Raw genomic sequence first — 17,252 nt, forward strand, 5'->3', positions numbered from 1 at the left:
ACACTAGGGATAAGTCACAGCTATATGACATGTTTAAAGATTATATTTCTTTATTAAACTAAGCACATGGACTTACATGTGCGATGTTTATACCCCCAAGAAGTTAACAATCCTTATCATAAGTTAGGTATGTTTGCGTGTCATAATAACAAAGAAGCGATGCTATAAAAAGTAATCAATCACACCTCTGAAGTGTGTTTAGAGTATAGGAAACGCTAGGATCATTATCCGCGTAGAGGTGGAGTTCAAGTAAAGCGAGACAAACACTCAAGGTCTTTGCGATAATAGATGAAAATGACGTGTATGCGTGCAGGATTTGTTCCCACATACCAGAGCGTCCACCAGCGGGCCTAACAAGATATAACAACAACAAGGCTTCGTTACTTTAGATCAGAAACATAGATCATAATATTAAGTCTTCAGTGCAAGCTCCGTCTTATCAATCTGTAGTATAATTTATAAACATCCTACTAACTATCCCATAGAAAAACCACTTAGAAAGTCCAAATATGTACATGCATGTTTCAACAATGACGGAATTCGAATACATCGTTTCCTGGAATAAGGATTAATCCATCAAATGCAGTCGAGAGCTGATGTACGCAGATTACAGTAGATTAATTAATCCTTTTTGAAACAATGCCAGCCAGATGAATATCCACATTGTATAAAAGGCAACGTTCCCACAATGGTTTTATGTTCAGGAATTCAACGTGCGTCAAAGCACTGTTTGAGCTAATGAAAAGCCTTCTAGTCCAGCAGGGAAAACTATAAGAGGACTTATAGATCCAAACATTCCTATGGACTTCCACAACACAACAGCTTCTGCAAACCATCAGAAATGTGTTGACACTTTTATTATTTCACATTAGAATTTTTTTTAAATTTTTCCCGACATGTGTACGTGATTAAATCATCATGTGTAGAAATTACGAAGTAACATTAATCAACGTGTCATACGTAGCATGCATATGTCTGTTGTATAACAACTGCTGCAAAAATGGAAATCATTAATTATATCTACGACATTATAGAACGCACTAACCGAGTTAGATCTTTAGATCCTAGTAGCTTTATAGCCTTTGGGTAGTACTGCATGAATTGATGCTTATTCATCTTAAATATTATTCCCTATGGGAGTGCAGAATGCAGAAGAAAATTTGTAATTTTCATATAGCTAATCTTACGCTCTAAGAAGTTCTTGAAAGATTATCGAGTTATTTCGTCAAGTTTGACTTTGAGGTGTCTGGAAATTTGGAAGCAGCACGAACAATGTAGAATGGGGACATTAATCTGTAGTTTATGATATATAGTTTGCTAGATCACTAGCAAGAGACTTCAACAACCTTAGAACGTCGATTAAAAAGATAGCCAAAAGGAAACGTGAACTAAATAAGCCCTAATTTACAATTTCTTCGTTACAGGTGACGGTCATCGTCCGAGGTCTGAAACATAAATGCATCGAGGAAAAGATGTATCAAGCTCGTAGCTTTTCTCTACCAGCGCATTTCTCCGATGGGACAAAATCCAGTGGAGATAAAGACTGTGCAACTACTGTAACAAGAGTAGGAAAAGGTCGTCGAGTGATCATCGATATTTGTCCTTTGAAAACTGAAATTATAATAAGACAAGTTGGGAAATATCTAACCGTACACATGCGTGTACCTAAAGACATGACGAGACGTAAAACGTTTGGTCTCTGCCAACGAGGCTGTCCACGAATTGAGCAAATGAATTTAGATAAGCGAAGTCCTATCGATAAGGTCATTACAATGCTCTACAAGAAAGATAAACTTGAGAAAATGAGTAAGCGCGTCAAACGACAAAGACAGGAACGTGCAAGGAGGATTTGTGGAGCAGCGAGAGTGCGAGGATTCTACTACAAGTCGTGTTTGTTTGATATGCTGACGAGCGATGATGCAAGTTTTGCCAAGGCAGCTCGTAAAGCAATGAAAGACTTCAGAACGATAAATGTAGATGACAATGGTAATCCCATAGTGAACGAAACAGCGAGAGATTGGTGGACTGGGCCTACGGAAGCTCTGACCGAAGTAAGAACTACTGTAGGCATCCAACTCGGTACTGAACCTAACTCATCGGCGTTCTCGATACACAAGAGGAATATTTCATTAGTGCTGATGATGTTGACGACTTTGGTTTATGTCTTTCGGTGAACGCTCAATAATCCTCTCTTACGCAGGGGTATTAGGGTAATTGCCTGCAGCGAAATGTTGCGATCACGTAGCACTAGACTACAATACATTCTAGTTCTCAAGGCTATATACAGGGTGTATAAAAACTAAACCTACTTTTGTAGCGGATTGCTGAATTTCACCTTCCTACATCCCTAAATGCAGTGGATCGGTCAAATAATCTCGTACAATAGCCAAAGCAGAAAATTCTCCTCCAAGGGTCAGGCTAGATTTTTATAGCAAAATACTAATTTGTTTCGATAATTTGTCTAGACAGAATGAATTCACCAAATTCCAAAAACATACCCTAAACTAATTACAAAGCCAATTTACCACAATTAGTCGCCTTTCAATCAATGGCAAACCGAATATATTGCATTTATTTGACCGAGCGATTTTCCTCACGTCCTGAAGCCTTGTAAGCTAATACAAACGTGTAACAGCACAGTTTATCGTATCGCCATATTGTTGAAATTAACAGGAATTTGCGGTAAAGATGAGTCTTAATTTAATTACGAAGACAAAAAGTGGGTGGATTGACGCTAATTGCCACATTTGTACGGTGCTTTTGTAAAATGAAGAAAGTGAATAATGGCTGCCGCCCACTTTTTTTAGGAAACTTATGCATGTTGAACGGCAACTGATAGGCGATAATATTAAAATACAATAAAATTTATCAACTTTAGAAAGATACTTCCGCAACTTTTAACTGCGGTGTTTCGCTTTTGATTTTCAGGCTTGTGTGAACACGACTTGGCCAAAATGCTTTCGGTTCGACAAAAAAATTATCACAGCAAATTTAAATCGAAACTGTTCACCGCAGATGTTGCTTTTCAACTTACTTAAGTTTCTGTTTTTGCGATCAAGTTGTCTTCACGATTACCAATTATCATAATTTATCTGTCGGGTAATAAATATTATATAAATATATATATATTGTATATGCATGTAAATAGGATATCAACACATGTAATTTATTCAATATTCGCAATTTTGTAATACAAAAAATTGCGAGACTCGATTAAAATTGTCCATTTTTTGGACACAACTTTTATGGAATTATGATTCTTGGGATGATTGTTATCATAACGCCGGGTTTTAAGGTTGACAAGGTTAGATTATGATCTTTTACTTCATTTTTTGCAATCTCAATTTGGCACACTTATAAGTTGTTTCATTTACATAATTCGGCAACAAAGCTTATGCAGCTTTTTAAACCCATCATGGAGAAATTGATTATGGAGAGTGCAAATACTTTATCTTCTTTTTCATTTTATCTCGTTCATTATTATTTCATATATCATTCGCACAAAGCTATGCCTTCGAATGAACTATATAACATAGCTATATTTGCTCTGGAGTCTTGTATAAAGATACGAAGTTGTCTGCAGTTATTAAAACGTGCTATAACCTTGGTCATCCTACAAAGAAGACAAGAACGATAGATTGATTTTCTTGCCTAGATGGGCTACAGACTTTCGAGATATTAAGTTTTAAATCGCAGCTTCTTTCTTTGCCGTGGTCCGAAATGAAAAATTGTTTTGACGAATGATAAATAACCAGCATAGTTGCGATTGTTCGTCCTAGCTAGCATGAGCCGCCATTTTGACTGCTTGCTGTTCACATACTGTGCATGAAAAGGACGAAGTTTTATTAATACGCGCCGGTAAAAAAGCATTTTCTATTAAGTTCACGCTGACAGGAAGACGCACCCCGTGGACTCTGTGAGACGACCACGTTGGAACCGTGGTGAAATGCAGAGAAAATCCACATGATAAGAAAGAACACGCAAGTTGGTATTTCCTCTAACAGAGTCTAATATGGCGGCACTAATATCGCTCAGGAATAATTACCGCAAGTGCAGAGAAAAGAATTGCCGCTTTTTGCAGCAACGTCGAGACATGAGATGGTTTGAAACGAGAATGTGTCTTTAAGGATGAAGTAATTGTGATACGCAGTTAGATAACTCGACCTGCAGCCCCTTTTTAATATGCGGTTTGGTTTTGGTAATAGAGAAAATGTGAAAAAACTATCCAAAAAGTATCAAATTTTGACACTTAATGTTTATAACGTGTTAACTCAATCATCATGATACGAAATTCTTTAAAATGCAACCAAAATAAGCGTCGAGTGCATGCTGTAATCCTTCACATTTGCAACAGAGCTCGAACGACGCGGAGGTCGAATTAAACAAAGGCGAATATATTTAACTATAAAGACGCCTGCATGTTTACGAGTTATGTCAGATCAAGGATCTTTGCTACAATGGCAGGGTTAGTTTATGACATACCCTGACATATCCAACCTATCCTGTCAACATTCCCTGTTGGAGAAAACCAGAATACTCTTAGAAAACCCGCGATATTCGGAAAATAATCAATTTATCTTTGTTTCATTTCACCCACACTTCAATTCCCAGATACCGAAAGGGACCAAATGGGAAGTGCCTTCTTCCCTCCTATCCCTTCTTAACCAATAAAAGCACAATATAGCAGATGAAACAATCTTGATTTATAGACTCAAGTGGTGCAAGTTAAAAGAGGTGAAGAGACGTAGAAATTCTTGATAAACAAGCTTACTGACCATCACATCTTCACAAATAATCTATTTGCACTGCAGGCATCACACCATGCACGCGCTTCAGATATTATCACACTTATTATTAGACCGAGAAATTAGCTTAAGAAGGCGTGTTTCCTTCAAACCTCTTGAGTGATATTCCTGTCCCAATATTATTGAATCCCTTCCAGTTGTCAAAGAATATTTCTACAAGACGTCTGTATAGTAAAACAGTGGTGAGGACCTGCTAAAGCACGTCTTTTTTCAGCTCAAAAGACGACGGATCGAATGTGATACAACTAGTACTGCATGGCATGCACGACTCAAACTGTTTCAACATTTTAATATCTAACTGAATAAAGATCTAGCTGCTGCTATGCATACAAATGCCTCGATTGTATCTATGATATTTTGTATCTATGATATCTCTGATAAGAATTTGTAAAATTTCTTTATTACCTATTTTAGTTGCTTGGCTGGTATAATTAGCGATGTTACAATTCCTGCTACGCGCAACATAATTGTTCTAATTGCCTACTGAAATCGTCTAGACGAAAAAGCCACAATTTGCATAAATATAAAGAGTGGTCAAGGTGTATGATTAGAAGAGCATTATAATAAGGTACATATCCACTACAAATTGAAAGCCTTATTATTAACACTATATAAAGAACAAAGAAAGATGGACCCTTAAATATCATATTGAAATTATCAACAATATATTCAGCGCATACACAAAGGCATCATTACAAATGTCTGTGACAAGCAAATGTTTCACATACTTATATTGAACGTGTACAGTACTTGAGACTTGTTAAATTGACTATGAAATGAAACTTTTCTGTTGTTTAAATCTGCCTCAGAGATACAAAAATCTATCCTACGAGCATGTAGTTTATATCACATTTTGCGGTTGCTGTAGGATTACTTTTTGACTATTTCACAGGTATTCATGTTTACAAAAAAGATCTCTTTTCTTCACTTATCTTCCGGCATTTTATTTCAGGTATGAATTTAGTGTTGTATTGAGGATAATTTTGGTGCAAACTATCCAACATTTCTACTTTTATTATATTTACAGCTGTAAAACTCAACTACCAGTGTGTGAAGAGAGAGAGCTTGCAAATTGTCTCTACAGAGGCTGGAAATCGAAGCTAATTTATAAATACACTTTGACAGGTAGGCTTGACAAACTTACAACCACCAGGGAATATATCGTATATATACGAAGCAGTTATTTTTTCTTTAATTTAGGTACGATAAATGCTTTCATAAATGAAGATAACGATGGTGGCATTCCATTGCTGTTTCGCGTTTGGTTGACAGGAAGAGTCTCCTGAAAAAAAAAGATAACCTTGGATTTTAGATTCATCAATAAACCTATGCTCAAAGAAGGCTAGTGCACTCACGGGTGGATTGTTTTACTGGGGAGGAAGGAAGACAGAGAAGGAAGCGGGGATGCATGTATAGTGAACCACCAAAAAAATACAAGCAAAAAAATCTAGGAAACCCACCTGGAAAATAGAGCTCGTTGCATTAAAGAAAGTCGTGTTTTCTCTGACGCTGTATAAGGTTCTTCGTTTCTTAGGTTTCTGGTGTTTTTCTCTCGCTCTGGTAAATAGTAAATTATACGATATTGGTAGGAATCTTAGTTATTTCATTTTTGCTGGGTTGCACTACTTTATTTTACGTTACTCTCTTATTGCTTTGTCTATCTTAATATGTTTTATTCAATTAATTTAACTCGATTCTTTCCTATGACTTATCTTGTCTAATTCTCATAGGCATATAGACCAGACTCTTGAATATTTCCTATACTTGGGGATCAGTATTTAAAAGTTAGGCAAGAAGTGGCCACTATATTTATCTTGAAACGCGTAATAACTTACTTTGCATTCGCTCCACCATCAATCTTCTTGCTTGATCTTCTTGTTCCACTACTGTTATCCTCTTCATTATAGTTTATTGTTTTTCGTTTCCTCTCTCCCTTATTACTTTTTCTCCTATTATTCTCTTTATTTTCATCATTTAATTCTCCAACCATCTTTCCACCTCCTATCCTTTGATTCTCATCCTCAATCGCACCACTGCTCGGATCTTTACCATCTTCCACTTCTTCTTTTGTTCCTTTCTTGGATTTCACTTTCTTTTGTGGTGTATCCACTAAATCTATATAAGATTTCCTTTTTCTCGTATTTTTCTTCTTTCTCGTTTATTTCCTCGATGTTTCCAGTTGGTTTCTCTTCTCTCTCGATGTTTCCAGGTTGGTTTTCTTTACTCTTAGCTTCCACTTCATCTTTCATACCTTCCTTGCTTCCCTTCAGATCCTCAGCTTCATCATCGTGCAGCTCGAATACCGATCTCCTTTTATTTGTTTTTGCGCCTTTCTCTCCTTCGTTTTTGTTGTTACATTCATCTTGGATTTTCTCACATACTGCATCATCCTCCTGGCTATCAATTTTATCTTCTCTCGAAGATGGCTCAACATCATTACCAGAACCATTTGATATCATTTGACCAACGTCCACCTCTGCTTCACTTATGCATTTCTTTCTATGAAGTTTATCACTTTTTCCTGGTGTTTCTTTCCCTTTTTCTTCTTCTACTTCACTCCCAAGTTGAGAAAATTCTTTAAACGGAGAGTCCTGTGCCATATCATCTCCTCCACTGATATCTTTCATCACTTCATCCCCAATATTATCATCAGCTTTAGCTAGTCTTGCTTTCGAATTCCTTGTCTGTATTCTATATTCCTTTCTAGAGGTAGTTTTCTTCGCTTGGGCCGACTTGCGACCAACTGTTCTCTTACTTTTTCCCTTTCGCACGCCACAAGACTGCTTTTCCAATGCGATGTTCTCCCAAATATTCTTATCTTCACCATTCTCAAGATCCTCCTGAGTATCAGGATCTGCTGGGCTTGCCTGTCTCGGAGCATCGACCATATTAGTTTTTGCCACTTTAGAGCCTTTCCCTTTTTTACCCTTCTGCGTTTTTCTATCTTCTCCACGACTTTGCAATTCATTTAACTCTCTTTCTTCGCCAAATGCGTCCACTAATCTCTTAGTTGTGTTCACTTTATTACAGTTCTCTCTCCTCAGGCCCCTTTTTGGTCCGTTTCTAGTCCGCCGTTCGACTGTATCTTGTAGCTGAACGGTGACCACTTTTGCTTCTTCAGAATCGGTTTGTTTTGAATGAGTCTTTTTCTTACAAGTATTCTCGATGCCAGAGCTTAATTTCTCTTCCTGAGCCTGACGATCAACAGATAATAAAATATCTGCTTCCACTGAAAATCGTCTGTTTTTCTTTCCCGTTTCATCTTTAACGTCTTTGCTTCCACTCTCATCAATATCTACCTTATTTTTCGCATTCGCCGTTTTATTCACGTTTCCACATTCCTGAATAACATTGCTATTCTCGTCAGTCTTTTGCTTGGATTTTTTCCTTTTTCCTTTCTTTATTTGTCTATCTTCCATAGGACTCCCACCCAACCCGTCAGTCGCATGAGTTTGAGAATGGACATTACTTGCACAATCTTCATCTTCGCGAGACTTCAACTTCTCAGCTTGTTCGAAAGAGCCCTCTGGTTCTCTCGACTCCTCCAAAGTCTTTGTATCCACACTGATCACTTCTTTCTCATCATTGCTTGCCAATACATCAACCCCACTCTGTTCGTGCGTTTCGTATGACAGAATATCATCACACACCTCCTCATTCTGATCTACATGTGTTTCAATTTCCCCATTAGAATCATCAATCACCAGTTCCGCAAGTTCTTTACTTCCATCTGGAAGTTTGAATTCTAGTTCGCCGTTGAAAGTTACTCTTCTTTCTCTTCGTGTTTTAACCTGTTTCTCAGACCCACCCAAGTCTTCAGACACATTCTCTATAACGTCAGGAACTTGAGATTTGCGTGATCTCTTCAGAACAGAGCGCCTTCTGCAATTTTTTAACATCTCTTCTGTAACTTCCAAAACAGATCCTAACTGACTTTCTCCGAATTTCTCTCCGCTTATCGATTCTAAATTCTCAGAATTGTCTAATAGCAGATTTGTTACATCTTCACAGCTTTGACCTTTCCCAGAAACGCCGCAGGATTCTTCAACACCATGACCTGTATCTTCATCGTCGATTTTCGATGTGGTACGCACTTGGCGATCCATTTTACACGATATTTGTGGCTTTTCCTGTTGAGTTTTCAGTATTTTATCAAATTCCTCCTGAGCATTTTTCGGCAGGGCTCCCTAAATCAATCATGCACCAAGGTAAACAACTGTTAAAGATCACACGTAAATTTCAACAAATTTCAAAGAAAACTCTTCAATGCATACAGTTTGTTATTGGACCAAGCTTTGTGCTATTAATTCTCTGAATATTTTCACAAAAGGTTTCTCAGACCTAATGCTGACAAGAAACTTACATATATATAATGGCACTGTCTGACTATTGGTCTTCATGAATTTTTATACACAAGGTAGCCAGCTGTTGTACTCTTGAAATGAACAGCAAATTCCTGATGATGTAGTTGTTTTTCTTCTTACAAGTGATTCTTTCCATCAACAATGCAAAGATCATGAATTTTGCACTGCCAAGTCAAGATATCTTAATTTTTCATCATGAATTCACAATCTTTATGAAATCTTTAAAAAAACTACCAATATCGCATATAACCCACTTTCAGGTTTGCAAGGTGACCACATCAGACCCGTGATGTAAAAAAGTTCATGAACAAAAATCAACTCCATCCAATGGTGACCATTTCATTTCGAAACGCACCCAATTATTCATGAAATTATCAGATGTAAAAAAAATTGCATTGGTCAGTGCCATAATTCTTTAGCATAACAAACTTCCAAAAAAAAACACTTATAAAAAAGTCGCAACAACATGCATACCAGGTACCATATACGGTACTGTATGCATACATCATGTAGTGATGTCCGTGAATTTCACTTCATGTAGTTACAGCATCTACATACTATTGTAACTTTAGAAATAAATACTATAATGATTTCATTTATGCTATGCTATTAAACATATAAAAACATTTATAATTCTCTGATTAATTTATATTCTTTTTAAACATTTTTAGCAAAAGTCATAGTGTTTTAGAACGAAGAGCAATTTGCATATGTGCAATATTTAAATCAACAAGTAGTCTTTAACAACATCTCTCAAGTACAAACAAACAAACACACACAACAATGATTAAACAATTTCAAAATATAACCCATTTTGAAATCAGTAACACTCTGGGGTTTAAAAATGAATAACAGAACAGACCTTAAGAGAAGATAGATTCCTTAAAACTTGTACCTCCTTGGTCAGGTGAAGGATTGTGTCGTCTTTAGATTTTATTTCAATTTTCTGTTTCTCCTGCAAAATAAGAAATATTACAGGGTTATATATTTTGAATTAAAGTATATATGTTTGACTCAAGTGTATGTGTAAATTGTAATGGTCAGATTTGTAAAAAATCAGATGAAATGCCCAATAACTCTGCTAATATTACCTTCAAACACTCGATTTGTTTAGTCAAATTATCTGTTTTTGTCTTCCATTCATTTTCCACATTTGCTAAATTTTCCACAGCATTCCTGGCAAGAACTTCTTGGTTATTAGCAAGCTCAATATGTTTTTGCTAAACAGAGAAATACTGATATAGATGCTTGCAAACAATCAATATTTAAAGACTTGGCATTGACATTGAGCAGTTTGGATTATTGTTTGAACAGTTTACATACTATAAGACATTTGACATTTGTATTTGGAATTTAGTAATTTTTAATGGCGACTTCTAATATGGCAATGTATTTCTTACAGAGATTCAAATATATGCATGAACTATTACATTAACTGAAGAGAAATACATGTAAAAAGAAGTGATATTATAGATATTTATACATTCATGACACGCTAGAAAGTAATTGTGTATTTGCATAAAAAATAATATATATTCAACGTACACCGGTTTCTTCGACGGCATTTTTTTCATATTTCAACGTAATTCTTCGCTCTTCTTCCAAGCGATTTTGATACTCAAGTATAAACAGTTTACAATACAACGAATCCTGCCGTACTTTGAGTTTGCATCTCTCGTAATTTGCCTCTAAATATTTGAGTTTACAAGGCCACCAGTGATCCTTATCACCGGCCATTTTGAACCCTTCCCGCTCTTTTTAAATTATACTTGCTTCTGATTGGCTATTAGAACGCCACAGAATGCCGCTGTTTCCACATTCCCGAATTTCTTTTTTTTTAGCCCGCAAAAACGGGCAGAAAAGCGACTTTCCAACTTCCGCAATTTATTCAAAATATCAAAACATAATCAAAGATGAAAGGTACAAGCTATTTCGGCGTTTCTTTCAAACTTTTGACTGTTTTTTCGTTATGGCTTGATTGCACAAGCTCCCTGGACAATGGAATGGCCTTAACGCCTCCAAGTTAGTGTGATTTTACAAGAATATTAGTGTGATTTTGTTATTTTTAAGTTATATACGATGTGCGAAATTTGTTAAAATTGTATTTGTTTATTTGTTTTTTAGTGGGATGGATGGCATGGGAGAGATTTCGATGCAATGTTGACTGCGACACATTTCCAGATACTTGCATTAGGTCAGTAGGTAACACTAAATCTTCTTAAATACTGAAGATTTTGTACATAAGATGCACCATTGCTATTCAAATAAAACAAGTTTCATTCAAAATCATGTGACTATTGCAAATGTTTTTATATGATGATAGCGAGAAACTCTTTATGGATATGGCAGACCGTATGGCTGAAGATGGATTCCAGGAGGCTGGTTATGAATATATTAGCATTGATGTAAGCAGAATACGCTTTCAATTATTTCATTCCTATAAAGGCTACCACACCAGTCTGCACTGGATCATTATGGTAGGCCTGTTGTGTATTTTAGGATTGTTGGATGGAAAAAACACGCGATAGCCAGGGAAGATTACAACCAGATAAGAAAAGATTCCCCAGCGGGATGAAAGCACTTGCAGATTATGTATGTTCTGTCAATTTGCCAGACACTTAATATGTGTCAATGAAATATGAAATATTGACAATGTCGTGCTTTACATAGACATGTGTGACAATAATACATGTGTCAATAACATGTGAGATAAGGATGTAATAATGAAATGTGTTACATGTGTTAGAGTCACCTGCATGACAATATGTGCGAGAACAACATGTTTTTGACATGACATTCCACTGAAATGACTGAAATCCCACTTAAACCACTGATTAAACTGCTTAACAAAATCCACTAATCCTGACATCCTTTAATCCACCTCATACAGATCCATTCAAAGAAACTTAAATTGGGAATATATGCAGGTAATCCATGCTTTTGATTTTTCATAATCTCCTCATCCTCTTTCGCTAACATCGCCATTATCTCCCCAGACTATGGGACTCACACATGCGCAGGTTATCCAGGAAGTATTGACAACATGATGCTGGATGCAGAGGTTTGAAAACAATCCACGCAGCTACCTGCTAATGTGGCTAGAACTATTATGTTAATGTCAGTCTTTCACTGAATATATAATTTAGACATTTGCAAACTGGACTGTTGATTATCTGAAATTTGATGGTTGTTACTCTGATCCTAAAACAATGGCCACCGGATATCCAGAGATGACTAAGGCTCTGAATGCTACGAAGAGAGCAATAGTGTTTTCTTGCAGTTGGCCAGCCTATTTAAACCCAAAGGTATGTATATGGTGTTTGAAGCTTTAAGAAAGAAAAAATGCACAAAGCATCTTTTAAAAAAAGCACAAAGCATCTTTAAAAAAAGCACAATTCACCTTTCTATTGTAGCCAGACTATCAAATTGTTGCTAAATACTGCAACTTATGGAGAAACTATAATGACATTCAGGTATGGGTTCATATTTCCCAGATTTACTAAAGATATCTAGCTGGAGAATTACCCATGGTACATATATCATGTGTTTCCATATAACTAGGATTCTTGGGACAGTGTTCTAACTATCATTGACTACTATGCGGAAAACCAAGACGCCCTTGCCAAGGCTGCTGGGCCTGGAAATTGGAATGACCCTGATGAGGTTTAACACAGTACAATTAATTGATGATTAAACATAATTAGAGTTATTTAAATGTTCTAAGAATCTCTAAAAAATGCCTGTTCTTTTATAGCTAATAATTGGCGATTTTTCGTTAAGTTTTGAGCAAAGCAAATCACAATTTGCAATCTGGGCAATAATGGCATCGGTAGGATGATCAATCTCAAAATAATGTCGTTAAATACTTATTAGTCATGATCCTAATAATTTAATTACTATTCATGAAACTAGTTTCTGTGCATATCTGATATTTCAGCCTCTTATTATGTCGAACGATCTTCGAAAATTGGCACCAGAATTCAAGGAAATTCTTCAAAATAAGTAAGTTCCATAAAAGACGAAGTAAGGAAGCATCTCAAACAGACGTAGCAACCGAAATGATCCAATGTAAGTCAAAGCAAATTACGGTAGTAACTGACATGTTTATATCCTTTTAAAGGGATGTCATAGCTGTAAATCAGGATAAACTTGGAATTCAAGGAAAACGGGTGTATAAAGTATGTGAACTACACTTTATTGTCGATGTTTTGAAGTCAGATTGAAGTTAGATGTCTCACAATGATTCTGCTTATTTAGTCCACCAGTCACTATGAAATATGGTGTAAACCATTAGCAGACACTTCGGTAGCTGTGGTGCTGTTCAGCAAAAGGACAGATATGCCTATTCAAATATCGTTCTCCTTTAAAACTGTAAGTATCAAAGTTGTCTATGGCACAATGTATTGAATTATAGATTGATCACGACAAGGAACAGATGCTAATAAATCTTATTTTCAGGTTGGTTTCCCAGCATCTTCTGCAAGAATTAAAGACCTCTTCGCTTCCAAAGACCTTGGAGTTTTCAAAGATTCCTTCAAAGGTCTCGTAAACCCAAGTGGAGTTCTCATGCTGAAGTTGACTGATAATTGAAACATTGGCGCATCCCAATAGTAATAATGATAGCTAATTTTGATACATTGTATTGAGCGTTGAATTTTTATGTGTTGCAATGAATGTAAACGATTGAAAGGTCTTTGTTCCTGAGGGAAAAAATCCTTAACAAAGGCCTGAGTTCATTTACATTAAATACGATACATGAAGGATCCAACACAAAAAAATTAGGATTCTAATTGAAGATGTTAATTGCGTCAATTGAGACGTATTAGAAGGAACTAATGAACAAAATAAAATACAATTAAAAATCGCGCTTTTCTTGTTAAATTAGATTGAACCACGAATGAATCGCGGGTATACTGATTAAAACTGAATAATATACCATATATTACTATATCTCTCAAAATTGTAATTTAGCGACATTTCTCACTGTACATGCGCAGATACTTTCAACTTCTTGCGTCCCACATGCCTGCCGGTCGCGTACTGTTATGTATTTAAAAATAAACACAAATCAATGTTTCCTGAGGTCCGAATGGGGAGGGTTATCACGAATCTGTATATACAGGTCAATAAGGTTGTACAAGCCTGCAGGCTGGCGGCTTTATCTCCCCTCCTTAGCCCCATTGACCTCATTTTACATTGCTTACGAAAACTAATTATTTAAGTCGTGTTTAATTTTTCAAATGTCTTATTTCATTGAAGTCCCTTGTTTATTGTTAAGCTGAATATTTTGCTGTTCTAATTGGCGACAATAATCTTGTTTATCACAAATTGCTACACTGATAAATTGCTACAATATATTGCTAGAGATTGATCATGTTTATTACAAATTGCTACACTGATAAATTGCCACAATAGATTGCTACGATAAATTGCTACAATAAATTGCTACAATATTTTGCTACATGCAATAAATTGCTACATTGTCGCTGTTGAGTGAGCCAGAGCGATAACTATATCGCAAAAATTTTTATTTCGATTAGGTTATATAAATATATCAAAACAATAGTTATTTTCAATATTCCTAAAGTACAGGCTTCCCACCTAATCCGTCTCAGTAGTTTTCGAGATATTTAACTTTAAACTTTTTTTAAATTTCATCGACGCGAGTGACTGGACTCGGGTTATCTTGCTCTTACTTTTAGTATTTTTTTTCAGTTGATAATTTGTTGTGACAGGCGGCATTAGTCAAACGAATTCTCCCATCAACAAAAAATACGTAAGCTTTACTTGTATCCTAGTTGTGACGTAAACGCGTAAACTGATTGACGACAGAATTGAATCAAGAATAAAGTTTATAATAAAAATCAATCTGTGGATTGAAAAGTGTAAAAAAATAATGAAATATTTTTAAGAGTTGACTCGAAATAAAAATACCAATAAAACCGCCAATGTCGACACATTCTTGATTCTTATAATGAGCCAATAGCTGGATGATTGAGACCTTCAGGTCAATTAAAAATGTACAACCCCATGTTCATTAAAGTATTTTCGTGTTCCTAACAAACTATAATGTAGGAAGCAAATTAAAGAACCTAACCAGACGGTTCTTTTGCGATTGTTTTGTCTAGAAACCCGCTGTTAATATTATTATGAAAAGTTGATTTGTATAAAAATTATTACAATAATACGATCTTATTATCTTTATCTCGAGTGGAGTTATTGAAGAGCACCCGACACAGACGACACATGTTTTAGCTGAGACGGGAGAAATCAGTGGACGCATTGGACGAATTTGGAACCCTAAACAAGACGTGCATAAACTTTCTTTTGAAGTTTAATGATTTCCCTAAGCAATGCTACCTCTTCCGGGATTAAAAACATAATATTGATCCTAAGAGGCAATGACACTTGATACACTCAAATATATTGCTTCAGTATCGAGATGCTTAAATCAATTAGCACAATTAAAAATGTAGAAAAGGCATTCATTTAAAATTGGTGTCTTATGATTCATGTCTAAATAATCTTTAAAAGTAGGAAGAAATTTTAGGAATCTTGCAAGGCCGACCTAAATACGCAGGACATATGAATTAAATCTAATTAGCGATTGTCCCACCCAAAGACGCCCAGTGACAAAACCATCCCGAGGACGACAGCAGTTGATTGAGATAATTCATACAAAAATTATTTCAAAAATGCAATGTTATTATTCTTATCTTAAGCGATGTTATCGTAGCGCAATCAACACTCGTATTAATTTTCATATTTCGACAACACATACGCCCATCATTGATACGCGTTCCTGTTCAATTAAGTACCTACTTGGAGCACGACGTTTTTCGCAATCATTCATGATTTAAAGTTTTTCAACAGCGCAACAGCTCTATTTTTAACGCCTATAGTTTGTGTTTCAACGCATAGTAGCAAACTGGGAATTAAAAAGCACAAAAATACGTATTTAATTCCACAAATCGGTCAGATAAATTTAATTTTAAACAGCACAAGCAGGTAGAGCATCAACTGTTATTAACCAACTGACATCGCTGACTGGTGTGCTTTCAATGTGTCTGATACGGCAAAATTTCTTTCTTTTGTCCTCAAATTTACTGCTTGACTGCTTCGGCTAATATTCGGCTTCAAAACATGCGAGTCTCACTTGAAACGGGTTCCAGCATCGTCTTATCATAAGTACATCACTGTATTTCCATCAGACATCACCAAATGACGTAAATGGTGCTTCCGTGCTTTAGAAGCGCTGCATCGATCTTAATGCCATTTCGTCCAAATTTTTTAAGGAACGGTTTCTCTTGTTCACATGCACAACTTCAAGGTATCTCGTCTTGGCAAAATGTCATCATAATCATGATTTCCTCGATAAGTGGCTATTATTTAAAGGGCTGATCTCCGGTACGTTACTTACGGTGACAGTATTCCCTTTCAAGGCTTTTGGGCGGAAAATACGTCGCAAATTTATCAGACAACTATCTATAACTGTTTCTATTCTGCTGCAGATTTTGGACGGGTCTTCTATCTCAATCTCTTTTAACTCTCAGATGATGTGATTTCATCAAAAATGAAAATCGCAGATAAAGGCATGCGTTGATTGGGTCACGCGTGATTCAGACCAGAGCCATCCTCAGATATGTTACCAAGGGGGTGTATGATCTTTCAACTAATTGACAACCAAATGATACGTAATATTGCTTTCAGTCTTCAATCTTTTGTCTGCCGACTGAATTAGCTACCAACATCTGCCGACTGGAAATCTATAACTGAAGAAAATTTTGGGCCAAGAAACTTGGTCTATACCGTGTGCATTCCTTTTTTAGACTAAGAATTTAAAGAACACGGGTTCATCAGAGAACTTCTTTGCCAGATCTTGAGTATAAACAACAATGTTTCAAGTCCTTTTCCTCTCTCCCTCACTCAAATGCACTCTTTATATTTTTCATATCAGCAGTATCACGGAGCGGATCAGGTTTTGCAGATATTGAAAGACGAAGAATATATTGAAGATGTTTAATGGCAGAGACTGACATGTGAATAAATATGGATAGATTTCGTAATCTATGAAAGCGAGATA

The 17,252-nt window shown here is 36.1% G+C and overlaps 3 protein-coding genes across 6 annotated transcripts in view; 2 read left to right on the plus strand and 1 right to left on the minus strand.

The window, feature by feature from the left end:
• Nucleotides 1-3,172, plus strand: part of LOC114529370 (RGM domain family member B-like) — a 29,913-nt gene extending 26,741 nt beyond the window's left edge. For all 4 annotated transcript variants that reach the window (XM_028551152.1, XM_028551153.1, XM_028551154.1 and 1 more), the window contains exon 4: nt 1,425-3,172. In XM_028551152.1, coding sequence (XP_028406953.1) covers nt 1,425-2,174 — 750 coding nt within the window. In that variant the 3' untranslated portion in view covers nt 2,175-3,172. The remainder of the gene's footprint in view (nt 1-1,424) is intronic.
• Nucleotides 3,173-6,850: 3,678 nt separating this feature from the next.
• Nucleotides 6,851-10,906, minus strand: LOC114529292 (DNA ligase 1-like). Its single transcript, XM_028551049.1, has 4 exons — nt 10,715-10,906; nt 10,261-10,389; nt 10,032-10,124; nt 6,851-8,992 (listed from the first exon to the last, which is right to left on the minus strand). Exons 1-4 carry the CDS (start codon nt 10,904-10,906, stop codon nt 6,851-6,853), a joined length of 2,556 nt encoding a protein of 851 aa, XP_028406850.1.
• Nucleotides 10,907-11,064: 158 nt separating this feature from the next.
• On the plus strand, nt 11,065-14,305 carry LOC114529372 (alpha-N-acetylgalactosaminidase-like). Its single transcript, XM_028551155.1, has 14 exons — nt 11,065-11,191; nt 11,294-11,363; nt 11,493-11,574; nt 11,669-11,761; nt 12,060-12,096; nt 12,166-12,230; nt 12,316-12,474; nt 12,583-12,642; nt 12,731-12,832; nt 12,924-12,998; nt 13,107-13,171; nt 13,290-13,347; nt 13,427-13,540; nt 13,628-14,305. Exons 1-14 carry the CDS (start codon nt 11,083-11,085, stop codon nt 13,757-13,759), a joined length of 1,221 nt encoding a protein of 406 aa, XP_028406956.1. The 5' UTR covers nt 11,065-11,082; the 3' UTR covers nt 13,760-14,305.
• The last annotated feature ends 2,947 nt before the right edge of the window (nt 14,306-17,252 follow it).

Source organism: Dendronephthya gigantea, unplaced genomic scaffold (genome assembly GCF_004324835.1).
Source record: "Dendronephthya gigantea isolate DGI-Jeju-01 unplaced genomic scaffold, DenGig_1.0 000056F, whole genome shotgun sequence".
Lineage (NCBI taxonomy): Eukaryota > Metazoa > Cnidaria > Anthozoa > Malacalcyonacea > Nephtheidae > Dendronephthya > Dendronephthya gigantea.